The 24,340-nt window shown below is 49.1% G+C and overlaps 1 protein-coding gene across 1 annotated transcript in view; it reads left to right on the top strand.

Annotated features, from left to right (window-relative positions):
• The first annotated feature begins 1,440 nt into the window (after positions 1 to 1,440).
• Positions 1,441 to 24,340, top strand: part of FEZ2 (fasciculation and elongation protein zeta 2) — a 96,100-nt gene continuing 73,200 nt past the window's right edge. Inside the window, exon 1 of the mRNA XM_078766092.1 lies at positions 1,441 to 1,871. Coding sequence (XP_078622218.1) covers positions 1,528 to 1,871 — 344 coding nt within the window. The 5' untranslated portion in view covers positions 1,441 to 1,527. The remainder of the gene's footprint in view (positions 1,872 to 24,340) is intronic.

Raw genomic sequence — 24,340 nt, 5'->3', positions numbered from 1 at the left:
CGTGGAATGATGTCACCACGCCAGTGGGCTTTTGTGTCCGCCACATATATATATATATATATATATATATATATATATATACTAGCAGAAGTACCCGGCATTGCCGGGCGGGGGAGGGGAGGGGGAGGGGAGGGGAACGGGGGGGGGGGGGTGGGGGGGGGGGAAGCGAGCCCCTTGGCAAAGCGAGCGATTTTTTTTGTCATAGCGTCATATCGTTCACAGCGTCATAGCGTCATAGCGATTTTTTTTTTTCATAGCGTCATATCGTTCATAGCGACATATCGTTCATAGCGTCATAGCGTTCATAGCGTCATCGCGTCATCACGTGATCGCTCTGAGCGAATCAGCGCCCACCTGCTCTGATTCCATTGAATCCGTGCGCTGAAAATCCTGAAATGCGCTGAGGTAAATATGTATAAAAAATATGGATCGTCAAATATTTTGAGTTCGGCCATGTTCGTCCCAGGCTCAATGGCCATGTCTATGCCAAATATCAAGCACGTAAGCCTCACCGTTTAGGAGTCTATCGGTAACATCACACACACACACACACACACACACACACACACACACACACACACACACACACACACACACACACACACACACACACACACACACACACACTGTGTTTTATATATACATATATATATATATATATATATATATATATATGAGCGGTAGAGGGGAAGGTGGTGGAATTAGGCTGGGGGGGGGGGGGGGGGGCGGGGCGGGAGCGTTTACATAAACTGTCACGTGACATTATCACACATCCTCTGATGATGTTGAAATATCACTCGGATTGATACTACATCTTCCAACTTCTCTCCTCCATTTATATATATATATATATATATATATATATATATATATATATATATATATATATATATATATATATATATATATATATATATGCCTACTGTATATGGATATGGTTTCTAAATATTGTTGTTGTTTCATCATTGTTACGTCATTTTCTGGAAGCGCAGCTGTGCCGCTGGTACAGTGCCCCCTCTTCCCAATGCAATAGGATGACAGCCTGAATCAACCCACTTGGTATTCATTTAACTACGACCAGGAGCTCGAACTCAAGAGTCAAGACCCTAAGATGTCAATGCAGCCACGTTTCGGTTCATAAATAAATGCACGATTAAATATAGATGCTCCTCGTCCATTGGATAATGAATTGTCATCCAATTATCACATCTTCTCCCATGAGGATACATATATAAATATTCGACGCAATGTTCGGTTGTAGAAACAGGTACCTCAAAAAAAATCGTTCCTATCTCGAACCATTATTAATTTCCTTATCTCTATATTTATATTTATTCATTTATTTATATAGTTCGTTCCTCATTCAATTATATGGAATCATCTTTCGCCTCTGGTACCGCCCCCTCCCGCGATGCTGGGAACGGATTGGTCGCGAGGTTTAGGCGGGCGTGGCGCTCTCGAGCAGAACCGTAAGCGGCTTGAGGTTACGTCCGTCGCACGGATATACTGTAGTGAAAACTGTTCAAAATGAAGGAAAAGGAGGATGACCTCGGTATGGCAGCTCCACTGGCAGATTTCGATGAAGAATGGCAGGATCTGTACGAGCTTCGTCCCCGGTCGAAGGCCATCGACAACACGAAGGCGCTGCGGTCCGATTCCGCACTGCAGGGCGGACAGGATGCTATCGGCTTGGAGGATTTGGCAGAGTTGGACGGCTTCTCTGGAGAGATCGTGAGCTTCAAATCCATGGAAGATCTGGTGAACGGTTTCGATGAAAAGCTCACCGTGTGTTTCCATAATCTGGATTCGGATACGGGACACATTGCACCAGTGAAGGCGCTGGTGGAGGAGAACGTGTCACGGGAGGATGGGTGAGTAATACTAATACTAATACTAATACTAATAGTAATACAAATATTAATACTAATAGTAGTAGGGAACGGGATGGGAGGTGATGATGGGTGAGTAATACTAATACTAATACTAATATTAATACTAATAGTAGTAGGGAACGGGATGGGAGGTGATGATGGGTGAGTAATACTAATACTAATATTAATACTAATAGTAGTAGGGAACGGGATGGGAGGTGATGATGGGTGAGTAATACTAATAGTAGTAGGGAACGGGATGGGAGGTGATGATGGGTGAGTAATACGAATACTAATAGTAGTCGGGAACGGGATGGGAGGTGATGATGGGTGAGTAATACGAATACTAATACTAATACTAATAGTAGTAGGGAACGGGATGGGAGGTGATGATGGGTGAGTAATACGAATACTAATACTAATACTAATAGTAGTAGGGAACGGGATGGGAGGTGATGATGGGTGAGTAATAAGAATACTAATACTAATAGTCGTCGGGAACGGGATAGGAGGTGATGATGGGTGAGTAATACGAATACTAATACTAATACTAATAGTATTAGTAGTCGGGAACGGGATGGGAGGTGATGATGGGTGAGTAATACTAATACTAATAGTAGTCGGGAACGGGATGGGAGGTGATGATGGGCGAGTAATACGAATACTAATACTAATAGTAATAGTAGTCGGGAACGGGATGGGAGGTGATGATGGGTGAGTAATACTAATACTAATAGTAGTCGGGAACGGGATGGGAGGTGATGATGGGTGAGTAATACGAATACTAATACTAATAGTAGTCGGGAACGGGATGGGAGGTGATGATGGGTGAGTAATACTAATACTAATAGTAGTCGGGAACGGGATGGGAGGTGATGATGGGCGAGTAATACGAATACTAATAGTAGTCGGGAACGGGATGGGAGGTGATGATGGGTGAGTAATACGAATACTAATACTAATACTAATAGTAGTAGGGAACGGGATGGGAGGTGATGATGGGTGAGTAATACGAATACTAATACTATTACTAATACTAATAGTAGTAGGGAACGGGATGGGAGGTGATGATGGGTGAGTAATACTAATACTAATAGTAGTCGGGAACGGGATGGGAGGCGATGATGGGTGAGTAATACTAATACTAATAGTAGTAGGGAACGGGATGGGAGGTGATGATGGGTGAGTAATACGAATACTAATAGTAGTAGGGAATGGGATGGGAGGTGATGATGGGTGAGCAATACGAATACTAATACTAATAGTAGTCGGGAACGGGATGGGAGGTGATGATGGGTGAGTAATACTAATACTAATAGTAGTAGGGAACGGGATGGGAGGTGATGATGGGTGAGTAATACGAATACTAATACTAATAGTAGTCGGGAACGGGATGGGAGGTGATGATGGGTGAGTAATACGAATACTAATACTAATAGTAGTCGGGAACGGGATGGGAGGTGATGATGGGTGAGTAATACTAATAGTAATAGAAAACGACATGGGAGGTGATGATGGATTGATTGATTGATGGAGGAGTAATAGGGAATGACATGGGAGGTGATGATGGATTGATTGATTGATGGAGGAGTAATAGGGAATGACATGGGAGGTGATGATGGATTGATTGATTGATGGGAGAGTAATAGGGAATGACATGGGAGGTGATGATGGATTGATTGATTGATTGATGGAGGAGTAATAGGGAATGACATGGGAGGTGATGATGGATTGATTGATTGATGGAGGAGTAATAGGGAATGACATGGGAGGTGATGATGGATTGATTGATTGATGGGAGAGTAATAGGGAATGACATGGGAGGTGATGATGGATTGATTGATTGATGGAGGAGTAATAGGGAATGACATGGGAGGTGATGATGGATTGATTGATTGATGGGAGAGTAATAGGGAATGACATGGGAGGTGATGATGGATTGATTGATTGATGGAGGAGTAATAGGGAATGACATGGGAGGTGATGATGGATGGATTGATTGATGGAGGAGTAATAGGAAATGACATGGGAGGTGATGATGGATTGATTGATGGAGGAGTAATAGGGAATGACATGGGAGGTGATGATGGATGGATTGATTGATTGATGGAGGAGTAATAGGGAATGACATGGGAGGTGATGATGGATTGATTGATTGATGGGAGAGTAATAGGGAATGACATGGGAGGTGATGATGGATTGATTGATGGGTGAGTAATAGGGAATGACATGGGAGGTGATGATGGATTGATTGATGGAGGAGTAATAGGGAATGACATTGGAGGTGATGATGGATTGATTGATGGGAGAGTAATAGGGAATGACATGGGAGGTGATGATGGATTGATTGATTGATGGAGGTGTAATAGGGAATGACATGGGAGGTGATGATGGATTGATTGATTGATGGGAGAGTAATAGGGAATGACATGGGAGGTGATGATGGATTGATTGATGGGAGAGTAATAGGGAATGACATGGGAGGTGATGATGGATTGATTGATGGAGGAGTAATAGGGAATGACATGGGAGGTGATGATGGATTGATTTATGGGAGAGTAATAGGGAATGACATGGGAGGTGATGATGGATTGATTGATTGATTGATGGGAGAGTAATAGGGAATGACATGGGAGGTGATGATGGATTGATTGATTGATGGGAGAGTAATAGGGAATGACATGGGAGGTGATGATGGATTGATTGATTGATGGAGGAGTAATATGGAATGACATGGGAGGTGATGATGGATTGATTGATGGGAGAGTAATAGGGGAATGACATGGGAGGTGATGATGGATGGATTGATTGATGGAGGAGTAATAGGGAATGACATGGGAGGTGATGATGGATTGATTGATGGGAGAGTAATAGGAAATGACATGGGAGGTGATGATGGATTGATTGATTGATGGGAGAGTAATAGGGAATGACATGGGAGGTGATGATGGATTGATTGATGGATGGAGGAGTAATAGGGAATGACATGGGAGGTGATGATGGGTTGATTGATTGATGGGAGAGTAATAGGGAATGACATGGGAGGTGATGATGGATTGATTGATGGGAGAGTAATAGGGAATGACATGGGAGGTGATGATGGATTGATTGATGGAGGAGTAATAGGGAATGACATGGGAGGTGATGCTGGATTGATTGATAGGAGAGTAATAGGGAATGACATGGGAGGTGATGATGGATTGATTGATTGATGGGAGAGTAACAGGGAATGACATGGGAGGTGATGATGGATTGATTGATTAATGGGAGAGTAATAGGGAATGACATGGGAGGTGATGATGGATGGTTTGATTGATGGGAGAGTAATAGGGAATGACATGGGAGGTGATGATGGATTGATTGATTGATGGGAGAGTAATAGGGAATGACATGGGAGGTGATGATGGATTGATTGATGGGAGAGTAATAGGGAATGACATGGGAGGTGATGATGGATTGATTGATTGATGGGAGAGTAATAGGGAATGACATGGGAGGTGATGATGGATTGATTGATGGGAGAGTAATGGGGAATGACATGGGAGGTGATGATGGATTGATTGATGGGAGAGTAATAGGGAATGACATGGGAGGTGATGATGGATTGATTGATTGATGGGAGAGTAATAGGGAATGACATGGGAGGTGATGATGGATTGATTGATGGGAGAGTAATAGGGAATGACATGGGAGGTGATGATGGATTGATTGATGGGAGAGTAATAGGGAATGACATGGGAGGTGATGATGGATTGATTGATGGGAGAGTAATAGGGAATGACATGGGAGGTGATGATGGATTGATTGATGGGAGAGTAATAGGGAATGACATGGGAGGTGATGATGGATTGATTGATGGGAGAGTAATAGGGAATGACATGAGAGGTGATGAGTGATATGGAATATGAATGCAGAATCGGATGAGGTGATGTGCGAGGAAAGTGATTTGGATAATATGAGATGTAATGATGGGTGAGGGATTAGAAAATTATGGGTGAGGGATGAGATGTAATGATGGGTGAGGGATGAGATGAAATGATGGGTGAGGGATGAGATGTAATGATGGGTGAGGGATGAGATAATGATGGGTGAGGGAGGAGATAATGATGGGTGAGGGAGGAGATAATGATGGGTGAGGGAGGAGATAATGATGGGTGAGGGATAAGATGTAATGATGGGTGAGGGATGAGATGTAATGATGGGTGAGATAATGATGGGTGAGGGATAACATGTAATGATGGGTGAGATAATGATGGGTGAGGGAATGAGATAATGATGGGTGAGGGAATGAGATAATGATGGGTGAGGGATAACATGTAATGATGGGTGAGATAATGATCGGTGAGGGAATGAGATAATGATGGGTGAGGGATGAGATGTAATGATGGGTGAGGGATGAGATAATGATGGGTGAGGGATGAGATAATGATGGGTGAGGGATGACATGTAATGATGGGTGAGGGATGAGATGTAATGATGGGTGAGGATGAGATGTAATGATGGGTGAGATGATTGGTGATGGATAAGATGTAGTGATGGGCGAGATAATAATCGGTGAGGGATAACATGTAATGATGGGTGAGGGATAAGATGTAATGATGGGTGAGGGATAAGATGTAATGATGGGTGAGGATGAGAATGATGGGTGAAGTATGTGTTGGGGTGCCATGATTGGTATGGGATGTAATGGGTGAAGGATTGGATGGGATATGATGATGGGTGAGGAATGGGATAGGTTATGATGATAGGTTATGATGATAGGTTATGATGATTGGATGGGATATGATGATGGGTGAGGGATGATATTGGAAGCTTTACAATCTCATGTGTGATAATGGTTATTCTGCATGGAATTGAGGAAACACACAATCATTTTATTCATGCTAACCAAGTGTTTCCATTCTGCTTTGCTGTAATTACCTTTCTTAATGAGCATCCATTTTGCAAGAGCCCACGGTGGGCAAGTTGGAAAGCTTACCTAGGCTTATTCGGTGCACAGTTTAGGCAAATCCTTATATGTGATGTATTGCAGGTCAGGACAAATATGCAAATTTCAGGAGAGTATAACATGCTACAGTCATGTAAACAAAGTTGAAGTATTAGTCCAATGTCCAACATGAATTTGCAGAGGTAGCGCAGTTACCTATTTGTGGTGGTTGAATCTGGGTTGGATTCTCATTGGTGCTTCACAGGTTGAGAGTTGCATCGCCGAGCGTGCCATCCCTCAGGATATCTTTTGATGAAGAGTCAGAGAGTTATCACCTGCATGCTGGATAAATTACAAATTCCTGCCCAAATTGAATCTAGTCGCACGCCAGGCCCAAACAGCCAGTTCGTGAAAGACTTGGACCAACACCTCAGCCCTGGCCGATCCCACAAGATGATGGCATTAATCAGAGTTGTTAGAGCTTGTTGTTGCTTGTGTAAACTCCCTTAGGGTTTTGGTTGATCCGTTCAGTCGCGACAAAAGCTGTGCGGGCTGAAAAACATTCCCATATCCCAAAACGATTTTATGGTGCGCATGTGAAGCAAAACTACCACAAAGTTATTGGTAATTATAAAAAGAAAACTTTCTTTTTATCTCATTGTTTTTGGTTTTGAACTTTCAGACGGAAATGTTTACTTGGGAGGCTTTTATCACAAAAAATGTATTTTGGATTTATGACAAGTAATTGTTATCCTTGTACAGATTTGAGGGAATTAAAAAAAAAAAAAAAAAAATCAAACTTTCCGGTACTACTGTCCTTGCAGATCTTTGTCTGATCATGTAGTCCCTCCAAGTACCACTGCTGGATATTTTCGTTGATGAACAAGAGGGAGCATTTAACAATGAAGTGCTCCGCACTGGATATATAGATTACAGTAGATCTGAGAACCAGTGCGCACTCATTCGCTTGCACACAGCACTGTTAAAATAGCTCTTTGTGTTTCTTCAGGAATGTGCGAGGGTAGCAAGTCACACAGTAAATTACCACATTCATATATGTATATTTTTGTATACTGTGTAGCGGTTACCGCTGGATGCACACAATCGCCTTGCACCGGCCAGAACACGGCCAGACGCGCCTCTCCCGGGCATGCCCGGACTCACTGTTCCCGGGCACGCCCGAACCTCCCGGGCACGCCCGGTCTCGTCTTTCCCGGGCATGCCCGCTCTCGCCTTTCCAGGGCTCGCCCAGAGCGTCCGGGCATGCCCGCTATCGCCTTTCCAGGGCTCGGCCAGAGCGTCCGGGCATGCCCGCTATCGCCTTTCCAGGGCTCGCCCAGAGCGCCCGGGCACGCCCAGCCTCGACTTGCCAGGCCGCAGCCAAACACGCCCGGGCAGGTCCAGACTCGCCTTTCCAAGGCTCGCCCTTGACACCCGGGCATGCCCGGTATAGCTTTTGCCGGGCAAACTTCCCGACATAAATGTGTATATATATTGTTGCCCGATAAACGGGCTTGTCAGAATACCTGAGCTGTTTTGTTTCAATAAAGCAACTCGGACGAATTCCGTCTTTGGTCGCGTCAATTCTTTCGACTCGCGTTGGAGCGCAGTTTCTTCATTGGTGACCTACCGACATGGATACGGCAGTGACGCTTAAACTGCTTACCTTCTGGGAGGCTCACGTGGCTGTTTGGTTCGCTCAGGCGGACTCTCAGTTCGCCCTGCGAGGCATCACCGCGGACGACACCCACTTCCACCATGTTGTGGCGGCGCTCGGTTCCGCCACCGCGGCCTGCGCCTTGAGCCTCCTCGAGCACCCGCCGGCTGCTGACAAATACGACGCGCTGAAGACACTCCTCCTCGACGCTTTCGCCCTCTCACCGGCAGCACGCGCACGGCGCCTGCTCGCTCTGCCCGAGCTCGGCGACACGCACCCGTCAGAGCGCATGGACTATATGCTCTCGTTGCTCGGTGAGCACTCTCCGGATTTTCTGTTCCGCGAGCTGTTCCTTCGCCAGCTGCCTCACCCGGTACGCCTCGCCCTGGCTGGCACGTTGATCACGGATTCCCGCGCCCTCGCCAGGGAAGCCGATAAGATCTCCTCGGCGGGCCAGTACATCGGCGCGGTTACCTGGAGCCTGCCGCCGTCCGAGGCGATGCCCACGACGCCCGAGCGCCCTGCGCGGTTGGAGGCCGAATTGGCGGTGCAACTGGCGGCCGCCACGCCGCACCGCCCGCTTCCGACACGACGGCCGGGGCCTCCACCTGACCGTGCGTGGTGTTATTACCACGCCAGGTTCGGACACAAGGCTCGAACATGCCGGCCCCCGTGCACTTTCGGCAGGTCGGGAAACGGCCGGGCCGGCGTTCATTCCCAGCCATGAGCGCCGGCCACTCGGGCAATTTGCTGTTTATTCGGGACAAAGCGTCTGGGCGGTGTTTCCTGTGTGACACCGGCGCCCAACTGAGCGTCATACCCGCCTCCGAGCAGGACAGGCGGGACGCCGTTTGCGGCCCCTCTTTGGTCGCTGCTAATGGCTCGGCCATATGCACTTTCGGCCCACGCGTCGTCACCCTCTGCTTCGGCAGCCAGCGTTTTCACTGGACTTTTGTGACCGCCTGCGTCCCCATGGCTTTGCTGGGCGCCGACTTCCTCTGCGCGCACGGGCTGCTGGTCGACGTCAAACGTCGTCGCCTTGTCAACGCCGAGACCTTCAGCTCCCTGGCGTGCACGATGAGCAGCTCCGCGCCGACCGAACTGGTGTGCGCCCTCCTGGCAGCGAACGGGTTCGCTCGCCTGCTCGCGGAATTCCCGGCCCTCACGCGGCCGACGTTTTCGGCCGTCGCGGTGCGGCACGGGATCGAGCACCACATACCCACTACGGGCCCGCCGGTCTACGCCAGGGCCCGCCGCCTCGACCCGGCCAAGCTCGCCGTGGCGAAGGCCGAGTTCGACGCGTTGGAGCACCTCGGCATCGTGCGGCGCTCCGATAGCGCGTGGGCCTCGCCACTGCACATCGTGCCAAAGCCGGGGGGTGGATGGCGCCCGTGTGGTGACTACCGCCGTCTCAACGACGCTACCACCCCCGACAGGTACCCGATACTGCATATTCAGGACTTTTCCGCCCGTTTGGTGGGACGGGTCATCTTTTCGAAAATTGACCTGATACGGGGCTACCACCAGGTACCTGTCCGGGCGGCCGACGTCCCGAAGACGGCCGTCATCACGCCGTTCGGCCTGTTCGAATTTTTGCGGATGCCGTTTGGCCTCAAGAACGCGGCCCAGGCGTTCCAGCGCTTGATGGACGGCGTGCTGCGCGACCTGCCGTTTCTTTTCGTCTATCTGGACGATATCCTCGTCGCCAGCACGTCCCACGCCGAGCACCTCCTCCACCTCCGAACACTGTTCGGTCGCCTCAGCGAGCACGGCTTAATTGTCAACCCGGTCAAATGCCACTTCGGCGCGACGACCGTTGACTTTTTGGGCCACCGCATCACCAAGACCGGGGCCGTGCCGCTGCCGACCAAGGTCGAGGCCATCACCACGTTCCCGCGTCCCCGTTCCATCAAGGCCCTCCAAGAGTTCCTCGGCATGGTGAATTTTTATCACCGATTCGTGCCCCGCGCTGCTCAGCTCATGCGGCCCCTTTACGAGGCCCTCCGGGGCAAGCCGGCCAAGCATGACATTGTTTGGTCCGCGGCCATGGACGCGGCCTTCGCCAGCGCCAAACGGGCCCTCGCCGACGCAATGCTGCTGGCTCACCCGGTGCTCAACGCGGCCATCGGCCTCACTACGGACGCCTCCAACTACGCGGTGGGCGCCGTCCATGAGCAATGGGTGGACGGGGTTTGGCAGCCACTCGCCTTTTTTCAGCCGGCAACTCCGGCCGAACGAGTTAAACTACAGCACGTTCGACCGCGAGCTGCTCGGGCTATTCCTGGCCGTTCGCCATTTCCGACACCTCCTGGAGGGCCGCCCGTTCACGGCTTTCGTCGACCACAAGCCGTTGGTCTACGCAATGGCTAAGGTCACGGAGCCGTGGTCGGCCCGCCAGCAGCGCCACCTCTCCGCCGTGTCGGAGTTCACCACGGACATCCGGCACGTCGCCGGCAAAGACAACGCCGTGGCCGACTGTCTTTCTCGGGCCAGCGCGAACGCGGTCCACCTCGGTGTGGACTTCGCGCTCATGGCGGCCGACCAGACCACCGACGCCTCGGTGCAGGCACTCCGTGCGGCGGACACGGGCCTCCGCCTGGCCGACATTCCCTTTGCGGGCACCGTCCTGCTCTGCGACGTCTCCCAGGGCCAGCCTCGCCCCATCGTGCCCGTTTCCTGGCAGCCCCGCATCTTCGCCTCCATCCACGGCCTTTCTCACCCGGGCCGGAAAGCTTCTCAGAAGCTGGTGTCGGCGCGTTTCGTCTGGCACGGCCTTCGACGAAACATCCGCGACTGGGCCAACGCCTGCACGGCCTGCCAGCGGGTCAAGGTCCACCGCCACACCCAGGCCCCGCTGGCACCTTTCGCCGTGCCTGAACGGCGTTTCGACCACGTCCACGTGGACCTGGTGGGTCCCCTGCCCCCCTTGCGGGGGTTCACCCACCTGCTCACCATGGTGGACAGGACCACCAGGTGGCCGGAGGCTGTGCCCCTCGCCTCCACCACCACCGCCGACGTGGCGCAGGCGTTCATCGCCACCTGGGTCGCGTGCTTCGGCGCACCAGCGGACATCTCGTCCGACCGCGGCCCACAGTTCACGTCTGAGCTTTGGGGCGCGGTCGCCCGTTCGTTGGGGGTCACGCTGCACCGCACCACGGCCTACCACCCCCAAGCCAATGGGTTGTGCGAGTGGTTTCACCGCTCCATGAAGGCCGCACTCATGGCCGGCCTTCAGGACGACGGTTGGGCCGACCGGCTGCCGTGGGTCCTTTTGGGCCTTCGCACGGCCCCCAAGGAAGACCTCCAGGCGTCCGCCGCCGAGCTCGTCTACGGCCAGCCGCTCCGCGTCCCGGGCGAATTCGTGCCCGACGCTACCAGTCCCTGGTCCGCCGCTCGCCAGCGCTCGGACCTCCAGGAGGCCGCCCGACGATTTGCCCCCATGCCGACGTCCCGCCACGGTGGCCCCCAGTCCTACGTCCCCCCGGCGCTTCGCACAGCGGAGTACGTCTTTGTGCGTCATGACGCGCACCGGGGGCCACTCCGGCCGCCGTACGACGGGCCCTTCCGGGTCCTGCGACGGGGCGACAAGTCTTTCATCGTCGACTTCGGCGGCCGGCCGGACCGGATTTCTGTGGACCGCCTCAAACCGGCGCGCATGGACGTCGACCGACCACCACGGTTGGCCCTTCCTCCGCGGCGAGGCCGCCGCCCGTCCACAGTTTCCCCCGCTCGACCACCCACCACCACGTCGGACCCCTCCCCACGACCCTCCAGGGGTCGCTTCGGCCGGGTCATCCGGACCCCCCTTAAATTGACCCTGCCGGTGCAGGTCGATTCTGGAGGGGCGTGTGTAGCGGTTACCGCTGGATGCACACAATCGCCTTGCACCGGCCAGAACACGGCCAGACGCGCCTCTCCCGGGCATGCCCGGACTCACTGTTCCCGGGGACGCCCGAACCTCCCGGGCACGCCCGGTCTCGTCTTTCCCGGGCATGCCCGCTCTCGCCTTTCCAGGGCTCGCCCAGAGCGTCCGGGCATGCCCGCTATCGCCTTTTCAGGGCTCGCCCAGAGCGTCTGGGCATGCCCGCTATCGCCTTTCCAGGGCTCGCCCAGAGCGTCCGGGCATGCCCGCTATCGCCTTTCCAGGGCTCGCCCAGAGCGCCCGGGCACGCCCAGCCTCGACTTGCCAGGCCGCAGCTAAACACGCCCGGGCAGGTCCAGACTCGCCTTTCCAAGGCTCGCCCTTGACACCCGGGCATGCCCGGTATAGCTTTTGCCGGGCAAACTTCCCGACATAAATGTGTATATATATTGCTGCCCGATAAACGGGCTTGTCAGAATACCTGAGCTGTTTTGTTTCAATAAAGCAACTCGGACGAATTCCGTCTTTGGTCGCGTCAATTCTTTCGACTCGCGTTGGAGCGCAGTTTCTTCAACTGGATTTTTATGTACTCTTTACAGAGCATTGGTACAACTGAAGCGGTTTCTTGGCAAAGGGTATACTAGGTAGTTTACCATTGCCATCACAGCATTGTTTGTCTGTGCCCTATCCTTTTTAAATGCTTAGTTTTCACGAAGGAAGCAGCACGTACCATTTATTTATTTATTTATTTTAAGTCTTTGGTTGACTTGGCTGCGCTTTGAACCACTGAACTCTCAGATCCAGTGCGGGCGCTCTCACCATTTATGTATGTGTTTTATTATGGTCCCATCCCCGCCCCCGCCAGATAAACGACCACGATAGGTAGTCGTCCACAGAACTTCCTGCCCGGATCCCACGTCAAGAGCCATGCTACCATACAGATTTAAGTTCCTGGTACGAGCGAGTGTTGTGCCGGTAGGCAGTTATGTGACGGATCTTATTATTTGGCTGAGTGAACCAAGTCACATGACCACGGTCTTATCTATTTGCCAATTCGTTAAATCAATTGGATTCCTTTCTGAGCCGCCATTCGCCACCGTCATTATGTGAGCACGATGAATCAAGAGACCAATCGTTTTATACATGTATTAAAAGAAATGGCGCATATTTACAAGCAGAACAACAATTCCCCATATTACACACTACTCGTACACTCGCAACTTCGGGATGATCAGATATTCACATTCACTTAACGATCTAAAATTGGGCTTGCATTCATCAGGCAAAGACAGAGACAGATTGGGCAGAGAAAAATTGGACCCCTCTAACCTGGAGTGATGGCTTTGGGAAGCCTTTCCCTCTTGAGGGTTCACGAGCCCCGCTACTTGTCTCCTTACCCCGATTGGCTCTGGGCTACATGGGTATGTACCGTTTCTGATCCACGGTGCTGCCCACGGTGGCAAACCAGCCCGTTTGAATCGATTCCAAGAGAAAGAGAGAGGAAGAAGGAAAGGGATACGAACTTGGAAAAGAAACACTAATGTGGGGAAAGACCATCTATCTAATACATATGCAACACCTATCTACCCACATCTATTACAATATACTTAACTGAACAGATACTTTAGGAATAACTATAACTATAGTATAGATTCATTCTTTTATTTATCCTATAGGAGGCATAACCACAACGATACACTACTCACAATAAGTGAGGGATATTGTGGGGGTGAGTTTATTTTTTTTAGAGGGGTTAGGGTTATGGTATTGAAATCAAGAATGCTGTGTTTTTAGCTGCGACGAGCAGCTCTGAGAGGACCCCGTTGTTGTTCTTGTTGTTGGGGTGCATTTTTAGCTGTGACGAGCAGCTCTATGAGAGGACCGCGTTGTTGTTCTTGTTGTTGGGGTGCCTTTTTGAATAGCGCATGCGCATACACTCGGACGTGCGTTGGTATGAGATAAGAACATATTGCAACGGATATCCTCATGATTCTACACATCGCAGCTGGTGACCTGGCGTCAGGAAGGGCATCCGGCCATAAAAACATTGCCTCAAAAAGAGAACCATGACAATTACAAGTACATATGGGCAGGGTGCAGCCCGAAGTGGAGATCGGTTTCTGAGGTTTGGGACATGGAATGTAGGGACAATGACAGGGAGATCAGGAGAAGTGGTGGAAGTATTGGTCAGAAGAAGAGTGGACATATGTTGTGTGCAAGAGACGAGATGGAAGGGAAGTGGTGTGAGAATGGTGAAGGGTAGGCAGGGACAGAAATACAAGTTTGTGTGGCAAGGGTGCCCGGAGGGCGTGAATGGTGTTGGTGTCCTGTTTTCTGAGGAGTTTGTAGACAGTGTGGTGAGTGTGACTAGAGTGACTGATAGGTTGATGATGGTGAAAATGATTATTGGAAAGCTCATGCTCCGCAGGTTGGTCGAAGCGATGAAGAGAAGGACAAGTTCTGGTGTGCGATAGAGAAGCTGATGGAAAACGTGAAAGATGAGGAAGTTGTTGTGGTGGGAGGAGACCTGAATGGACATGTGGGAAGGAGTATGGATGGTTTTGAGGGGGTTCATGGGGGTTACGGATATGGTGTGAGAAATGGAGAAGGTGAAAGGATTTTGGAGTTTGCTGATGGAGCTGATTTGTTGATATGTAATACTCAGTTCCAGAAAGAGGATAATAAGCTTGTTACATACACGTCAGGTGGGTCGACGACAACCGTTGACTACCTGATGGTGCGTATGCGAGATAGGGGGCACCTCCGGGACACAAAGGTTATCCTGGGGGAGGAGGCTGTTTCACAGCACCACTTGGTTGTCTGCGACATAAGGGTGAAAGGTGCGAGGAGAGCTCGGCGGGTGAAGTACCAACCGAGAATGAAGGTGTGGAGGTTGAAAGAGGTGATAGTAAGGGAGGCATTAAAAGAGAGGCTGAGTAGGGTAGTGGATGATGTGGTTGAGCTTGAAAGTGGTTGGATGTCAATGAAAGCTAGTCTGTTGGGAGCCGTTGGTGAGGTATGTGGATGGACAAAAGGACCACCGAGGCACTCGGAAACATGGTGGTGGGATGTTGAAGTTGGAAAGAGGATTGACGAGAAGAGGAAGAAGTTCAAGGAGTGGCAGAAGGCGAAGGGTACGGGAGCAGAAACAGCAGAGCATGAAAGTTATAAGGCAGCCAGGAAGGCTGCAAAGAAAGAGGTAGCAAAGGCGCAGGAGGCATGGAGGAAAATGTTCGGAGAACGCTTGGATTCGGAAGAGGGTCAGAAAGCAGCTGTTCTTTAAAACAGCTGTTCACCACCATCTCTTATCTTCCCCCATTCAAAACCTTGATCTTTTCTACCCCCGCTAATTTCACCCCAATTCCACTTTTTTGAAATACCAACTTCTGTCCAGGAAGTCCTTGGTGTCCTTGTGTTTTATACTTCTCCCTTCCCCCCCCACCCCCCCTTCCCATGCCTCCTCCCCCCGGGCCCTCCCCCTTCCACACATCTCCCTGCTCTCGGATGTTGTGTTTGTGTGCTTCCCCTTCTCTCCCCATCTTGTCTTCCGCTCCCTCTTTTTGGGTATTTTGTTTGTCTGGTTGATTTGTTTGTGAAGTAAATGTTAGCTCTTTCACGAGCCTCGATTCAGTATACAAAAAAGAAAAAAAAAAAGCAGTATTCAGGATTGCAAAGCACATAGCGAAAGAGAGGTGTGATGTGATGGGGGTGAGCTGCTTGAAGGATGAAGTGGGACAAATCGTTGTCGACCCAGATGGAATTAAAGGAAGATGGAAAAGATATATGGAAATGCTGTTGAATACAGAGAATGAATGGGATGGCAACATAGAGAGTAACCCAGTTTTAGGACCGGCAGAGAAGATAACTGAGAAGGAAGTTGAGGAAGCGATAAAAGCAATGAAGAGTGGAAAAGCGGGAGGGCCGACGGGAGTTGTGGGAGATATGTTGAAGGTAGCAGGAAGTTGGGGTGTGAAGAGAATGACAGAGATCTGTAATCTGGTGGTGAAAGAAGGCCGCATTCCAGTGGATTGGGAACTGAGTACCCTCGTCCCTCTATACAAGGGGAAAGGTGACCCTCTGGAGTGTGGCTCGTACCGAGCGATAAAGTTATTGGAGCATGGAATGAAGGTATTGGAAAGGGTGATGGAGAGGAGGATAAGGAAGAAAGTGAAGATCGACGAAATGCAGTTTGGATTTATGCCAGGAAGAGGAACGACAGATGCGCTTTTCATTGTGAGGCAGTTGCAGGAGAAGTACATGGAGAAGAGGAAGAAGTTGTTTTTTGGGTTTGTTGATCTGGAGAAAGCATTCGATAGGGTTCCACGCAAAGTATTGACATGGGCATTGAGGAAGTTAGGAGTGGAGGAATGGTTGATCAGAGTAGTGATGGCAATGTACAAAAGAGCGCGCACAGCTGTAAGGACGAAGGACGGGAACAGTGGTGAGTTTGAGGTGAAGGTGGGAGTGCATCAGGGGTTGGTACTGAGTCCACTACTATTTGTTGCTGTGATGGAGGTGCTGGCTCAGAACGTAAAGGAGGGTTTACTGTGGGAGTTGTTGTATGCAGATGATCTGGTGTTGATTGCGGAAAGTATGGATGGACTGAAGGAAAAGATGAACAAGTGGAAGGAATGTATGGAGACAAAAGGTCTGAAGGTGAATATCGGAAAGACGAAGGTGATGGCCAGTGGTAAAGCATGTGGTGAGGTGGAAAGAACTGGGAAGTGGCCGTGTGCTGTGTGCAGGAAGGGTGTCGGAGTGAACTCCATTCAATGTACAATGTGCGCTGAGTGGGTTCATCTAAAATGTAGTGGTCTGAGAGGGTCATTTACCAGTGTGGCAGCTACATTCAAATGTAAGGTGTGCACAGAGGGAGCTGCAGATGGAGGAAATGTTGAGTTGGATCTTGGAGACGGCGTGAAGCTGGAAGGTGTGAAAACATTTTGCTACCTCGGAGACATGCTGAATGGAGAAGGTGGATCAGACTCGGCAACGGTTGCTCGAGTGAGATGTGCATGGAAGAAGTTTCGGGAACTGAGTGGCGTGCTGATGAGGAGGAGAGTGTCGCTGACGCTGAAGGGAAAGGTGTATGCTGCATGTGTGAGAAGTGTTATGATTTATGGGAACGAGACATGGGTAATGAATGTAGAGCAGCAACGAAGGCTGGAAAGGGTGGAAATGCGAATGGTTCGATGGATGTGCGGAGTATCGTTGAGAGAGAGGAAGACAAATGATGAATTGCGAAAGATGATGGGAATATTGCCTGTGATTGATGCTGTGAAGAGGAACAGGTTGAGATGGTTTGGTCATGTGTTGAGGAAGGATGAAAGTGACTGGTTGAGAAGAGTGATGGAAGTTAATGTAGAAGGAAGTAGAGGACGGGGAAGACAGAGAAAGACTTGGCTAAAGATGGTGGAAGAAGAAATGCGGGCAAGGGGGTTAACAAGGAGAGATGCAGAAAATAGGGCAAAATGGAGAAGATTGTCATGGGGACCGCAAGGCTAGCCCCCGCTCTAGCAGGGAAAATGGCCTTAAAATGCATGTTGTTGTTGTTGCAGCTGGTGACCACACTGTCATAATTTTTCTCTTGTTGAATAGCGCATGCGCATACACTCGGATGTGCGTTGGTATGAGGTAAGAACATATTGCAACGGATATCCTCATGATTCTACGCGTCGCAGCTGGTGACCACACTGTGGTCATTTTTTTCTTGTTTCACACTCATTAATAACCATAGAATTAGGACAGACAACTTTTTTCAACATAATTAATACACAAAATCAACCACAGCGAAGAACCTGCCAATATCCCTAACTTATTGTGAGGAGTGTATTGTTACGGAAACGGGGACGGCGCTCCCCTGCCTGACCAAAGGGGGGGGGGGGGGGCGGGGGGGGGGGGTTAATCCTGCTTGTGTTTTGCACTGGCCGTCTCCGATCCTGAAGCTACCCCGCTCCCCTGTGGGGTGGGATTGGCCAAGGTGATTGGTCTAGGGATTCCCGTACATCTCCGCCAGTCCCTCCACAAGGCAGGTGGGTAACTCCGCTCGAATCCCGGACAAGATGGAGTTTGCCGAGCGGTTTAGCAATCCGAAATCCGAGCCGTTAGCAAAGACTACCCCGATTCATAAAGCGTTGGCCGAAATCGCACCACAGGAACTCAATGGGGAAATCTCTAAAGTGATCGGATGAGAAAGAAGAAACCAAAGGGTAAGAAAGAACAGATATTTATTATTATTTACACCAAAACCCAAAGAAGAAGGAGAACGAAGTTATTTACAGAAAAAGCAGATACACAGTGCAATCCTTAGCTTAGACAGTCTTACTTATACCCAGACAACACAACACAACACAAACAGACTCACACGAATAGGGAAATTGCAGGCAGGAATTGGATGGAGGGATGAGAAGGTGGGACCACAGGGCTGGAAGGACAAGGTTCAGGTCCGTGCAAACGGCAGGGCTGGAGGTGAGCGGCCGCCGACTCCCCGCACTCTGGTTCACACGGCGGCGTTGCTTCGCGGCAGCGCGTCAAAGCTGCGCGCGGCAGGGGCTGTTTGAAGCAGCATCTCTCTCTCGTACCTCACTCCACAGAACTTGTCCAGTGCACCTCCCTCAAAAACTCTGCCTCATGCGCGCTCTGCCTCATGCGTTCTCAATGTGTGCTCCCTCACTCATCTGCGGTCCCTCACTCATCTGGCTCCCTCGCTCATCTGGCGGTGTGGGCTCCCGTAACGGGTTATATAGCCACGCCCTGGAACCTTCACGAACCTGCTCGATCTTTCGCTCCACGCCCTCTCAAGCCAAACCCGCTGATTATTGGTTGGTCGGCAAGGGCTTTCTCGTGGGGCAGATATGTAACAAAAATTGCACGAGATGTTCACATCCGGCAGAAAGTTTGAAATTTTGCATACAGGGGTATTTTGACATGCTGAGTTCAAAAATTGGCGGATCCAAGAGGTCTGACCAATGGACAGGCCGCCATCTTGAATTCCAATATGGCTGCCAAGACGAAATGTTGATAATCCCTATCTTGGGTTCTAAATGACCTGTGGTGCTCGAATTTTGTACACAAGGGTATGTTGACATGCTGAGTTCAATAAGGCAATAATTTGAAATGTCTGACAAATGGTATGGCCGCCATTTTGAATTCCAATATGGCCACCAAGACGAAATGTTGAAAATCCCGGGTTCTTTGCAAAAGCAATACCAATTCAATGGATCCCTAGTTGACAAATCATATAACAAGTCAAAGAGCTCATTTCAAAGTATATTTCGTACCAGTTGGCAGCCGTAACATGCTGCAAGCTTTTTTCCATCCGTTTTACTTCTCCTACTGCTCATCTCGGAAGCATTGTCCAGAGCAGAAACATAGTTCTGTGCATGGTAGATTAGCAGCAGAACATTTGCAATTTCCAGCACACCGTTTTTTACACTTGCACTTGATCAGCTCTCGGCACCCTTTTGACGCCTCTGGCATTACTGTCCAAAATGGATGCCAGACATCATCTGCATTTTTAGCCCATCCCCAATCTGCAGGTGAAGGCAGCTCTGGGTTAGCAATTTGGGACTGTCCCCAGATGTGACCGGCCTGAAAGACTGCCCTCTTCACATGTTGACGCAGTGCCTCTTTTGTCAGTGGAATATTTTCCAATTGCCGATTTCCCTGAGCAAACAGCTGCTTGCGTGCTTCGTTCACTTTCTTCAGAGGGGAAGTTCTACTGTACAGAACAACGAAGAACCTCTCTATGTTGTCCATGTCATCATCTGTTACTTCCGCTGGTGCATGTGAGAGATGATTGAAGACCTCCCCCAAGTTTGGCATGGAATTCCATATGCTCCACACAGTCTTTTTGCCAATCCCACATATGGCAGAAACAGTATCGCATCCGGAAACAGTATGCAGGAATAGAAGCCCCCATGAGCGTTCAGGGCCAATGTGAGTCGCAATAGTGTGAGCAGCAATGTGCCTGAAATAGTTTCCATGTCCAAATGCCAACCACATTGCACAACCGTCCATAATGCTTGCCATCGCGATAGCCAACACAACCACATCCGTGTCTGTTGCATGAATGACGATACTTCTGTACACCTGCTGATATGCATGCCAAGCATGTAGCATCATTCGTGAATCAGCCTCTTCATGCGTACATGGTTGAATTTGAGAAACATCAGAAGGGGGCTTTGATTTAACCTCTTCTTCTAAGGTTGTAAGAAGTGTTTTTCCCTCTGGAATAGGCATCGTTTGCAGGGAATCAGCAAGGAAACTGAATAATGTCTTTTTGTTGGAATCTACACGAAGGAAGCTGCTCCAGTTTTGTGGCACGGATGTCTGTTCAGTCACATGGAGTGGTATGCCAGTGCCACGACCAAGCCTGGTGCCTTCTTTGAGACTGTCTGTTCTGTAGGTGTCCCACACCACATCAACACGCATCACAGTCCCCTCATTTAACTTTCGGGCAATGTACGGAAGGACCTGTTTCTGTGCATAGTCACCAAATGTCCTGATCACACTGTTGCACTTCTTAGGCTCCAAATGATGGACTAAGGCAGCCCCATCGAAAATACGAACTTCTCCTTTGGGCGCTTCATGAGGACGTTGTGCTAAAGCTTCCAAACAGGGCAAAAGATCAGCCTTGCCGGTTGGTGGCCGCATTGTATTGATACCTTCAGCCAATGCAGGTGGCCACCCATGACACTCATATTCATAAAATGTGTTAAGATCACCATCTCTAGTTTGGCAAGAAATGTACATTCGTGAGAAGAGCTCCACATTACTTTTCATACGTGTAATCTTCGCCTCAGACTTTCCAGGTGTTTTCTTGGGCTTCGATTTCAACAGTGGCAGATTGTTCTTTGAAATGCTATCATAGAAATTGTCAGAAGGATCCTTGATTCGCTGCCCCACAAATCCGTCAAATTGTGTTTTGCCAGTGTCCTCCATGGATCGCACTGCGGCTATTACTTCATCAGGCATGATGACCTTTGTGTCAAGCACATACAAGTCATTACTGTCTTCCGCAAACGGGTTTCCAAGTTTTTCAAAGGAACTGATTGCATTATTGAGATCTGATGCAAAGGATTTCTGGACACTAGGCAATTGTTCGTGGTGGCGGACATCAGTTTGCCTCTGTCTTTGAAACTGGTCCTCAAACTCATTCAGGATTCTGGCTATTTCTGCACCAGCTACCATCCACCGGCGAAGCGCCCCTTCATTCTCAGTAATTCCAATGACTCCACCATCACCTTTCACATAAGCGTTCTGCTGTTCGTGTATCTGATCGTGTGCCATAGCAGAGAACTTGTGTGATGACTTCTGAGTGACAAAGTTCCCCTTGACAAATTCACGATGGATATCCATGGAATCGTTTGAAAGTTCCTGAAGGTCTGTTACATGCACTGTCAACCATCTGGCGTAATGGTAATGGTCCATGGCAAACATCCACGGAATGATTGCCGTGAGAGTCTCCACATAGAGCGTGTAGTGGGCTTCCCGTTGTGATCTTATGAATGCCAAGAGAAGACACTCCAACTGCAGGACTTTATTCTAGTAGCAAAACTGGGGGTACTTTGTAGCCATCTTCTTGCTCCAAAGATCAAATGATTGTAAATCTTCAGTTTCACATGTTTTCCGGTAGTCATCGTATGCCTTTCGCTGCAGAGCGTACAACGCCGCTACTGTGACTTGGTGTGCCCATTGTGACCTCGATATTTGCGAACCTTTGTGAAGACTATCTGCTCTTCCCTCTGTTGTTACACCAGCACTGGTCATTACACTTGCCCAGCCACTCCCCTCCAGGAAGCTGCCGATCGCTTTCAACAAGGCCATCTCTACATGAAGTCCTCCCATCATCACAACAAACTTGTCTTCACCATATATACCTGGCCAAGTCCATTGAATCTTCTTTGCAATTGCATAGAGTGGTTGATCAACGGTCAGAACTGGAACTTGTCCGGGGTTTACTAGTTCTGTCGCCTGCTTGATTAAATTCATTCCATGCTTCACCATTGCCAATGTGTGAGCACTCTCACGGAACAGAGGTAGCAGTCCTGTAATTGCAGGAGGCCGAGGAACTTCAACCTGCAGATTTGCCATGTATGCTGACCAGGAGATATTATCTTCACTCTCAAGACCTTCCTTCTCCTGCAGACTTTGTACAAACGAAAGCCACTGACTTTCTTTGTCCTGTATTCCGGAGGACACACTTGGAGTGGATGGACCTTTTGGTTTTCTTGGAATGGGATTATTAGTTGGAAATGTTTCAGGAGGCACATCACTGTAAGATGCAGGAAGGGCGGCTATGGTTTTGGAGCGCTGTTTGTTCTCATTCTCGGTGACATTCTCATGATTTCGAATGCTGCCACTTTTGTCATGTGAAACATGTTGTGTCAGTGATAACGCAGTTCCATGAAATGAACTTTGTGCTGATGCTGATGATGGGTTGTGATCTATGTTGTCTAGGTTGCCTGTTGTGAATATTCCACTTCGCAATTTTGTTGGACACACAACGCCGTCATGTTTGTATATTTCTATGACTCTGTTGGCCTCATCTGTGGATACCTCCAGTATGCGATCATAGGAAACACACAAACCATGTTGAAAAAGAACGTCAACGAGATCCCGTTTCCTTGTTTTGCTATGAATGAGAAGACCCAGGTAAAGTGGCAGTGATGTTTCACGTTTCAAATTGTGACGTACTGCTGTAGTTTCCAACCTTCCTCGTTTCATAGTGTTGAATGTTACAAGTTGAGTTAAGGATTGCACAGAGACGCCTCCCTTGTTGTTTGCGTTTTGTTTTTGTATGTTTGTACCAGCAAGAATCATTTCCATCAACGCTGCCAATGATGGTGGTGAGTTGTTATATGATTCGTTAACTAGGGATCCATTGAATTGGTATTGCTTTTGCAAAATATCTTTGCGCACAATCTGGGCAGCTCTCATGAGAATGACCGCGTCGTTGTCAGAGCTTTGTCTACAAGCATGCAATAAAGCTTCACCAATGTCCTCTTTGAATGACAGTGCCACTTCATGGTTGCTCTTATGTGCCTCAAGTTGCGGAAGGTGTCTGAGAAGCTTGTCCTTAAGGTGAGTTGAATTAATCCTCTTTGAGATATCACCTCCCAGTTGTGCCAGACGTTCTGTATAAAGCTTTGTGAGATCGGCTAACTTGAAAGTGTAACTGTCATCTGTACACTTCATTTCTTCCAAATAGGCTATCAATTCGGCCAAAGCTACTGATTCTGGTGGCATATTTTCACTTGAACTGGCTTCCTCATTCTTTCTTACAAATGATCTGTATCGAGTGTGGAGAACAGTCATGCACTTCTTGTGATAAACAGCATCTGATGCCGTCATATCACCTACAGACAATCTAGCCAGGAGTTTTGTATCCCTCAATTCTGTTGCCATCAATCGAACATTGGAATCTACATTTTTTGTTGCCGCTCTGTGGACTATTTCTTCATTACTGATAATGCTATCACAAAAGAAACATGTGCTAGCAGTACTCTGTTCAACGGATGGAGATTTGAAACTTGTTCTGAGTCTTTTCTTAACAGGCGAGTAAGTTTCTTCACCAAGTTTAAGGTCTGAACTTTGCTTTCTTTCCCTTGATTCAGCCCTGGCCACACGAGAGCTGCTGCACTGCACATAACAGTTTTTGTGCCATTTGGCAGCATGCGCAGCTAGGGTTTCTGCAATACCGCAACCATCATCTAGTCGGGAAATGTTTATCCCGCAAGGCAAGGCACCTAAATCATTCAATGCCTTGAGATTTTGAGCAAGATTCTCGTAGACGTCTAGACACGACTGATTGCTGCCCTTACGTGCATCTCTTAGTGGTTCATTTTCAGAACGTTTCTGGCAAAGAGCGCAAATGTTCCAGTCTGTTGGCATTGGAATTGTTGACGATGTTTTCTTTGATTTCGACATTGGATCTGAAAGAGAAAAAACATTAAAAAAATAAATTATTGGAATGTCATGTGAATGTTCAGTTCCGGCAGAAAGTGTTAAATTTCACATAC

Source organism: Myxine glutinosa, chromosome 12 (assembly GCF_964187855.1).
Source record: "Myxine glutinosa chromosome 12, kmMyxGlut1.1, whole genome shotgun sequence".
NCBI lineage: Eukaryota > Metazoa > Chordata > Myxini > Myxiniformes > Myxinidae > Myxine > Myxine glutinosa.
The sequence above is the reverse complement of the archived record's forward strand: the minus strand, read 5'-3'. Positions and strand labels throughout refer to the sequence as shown.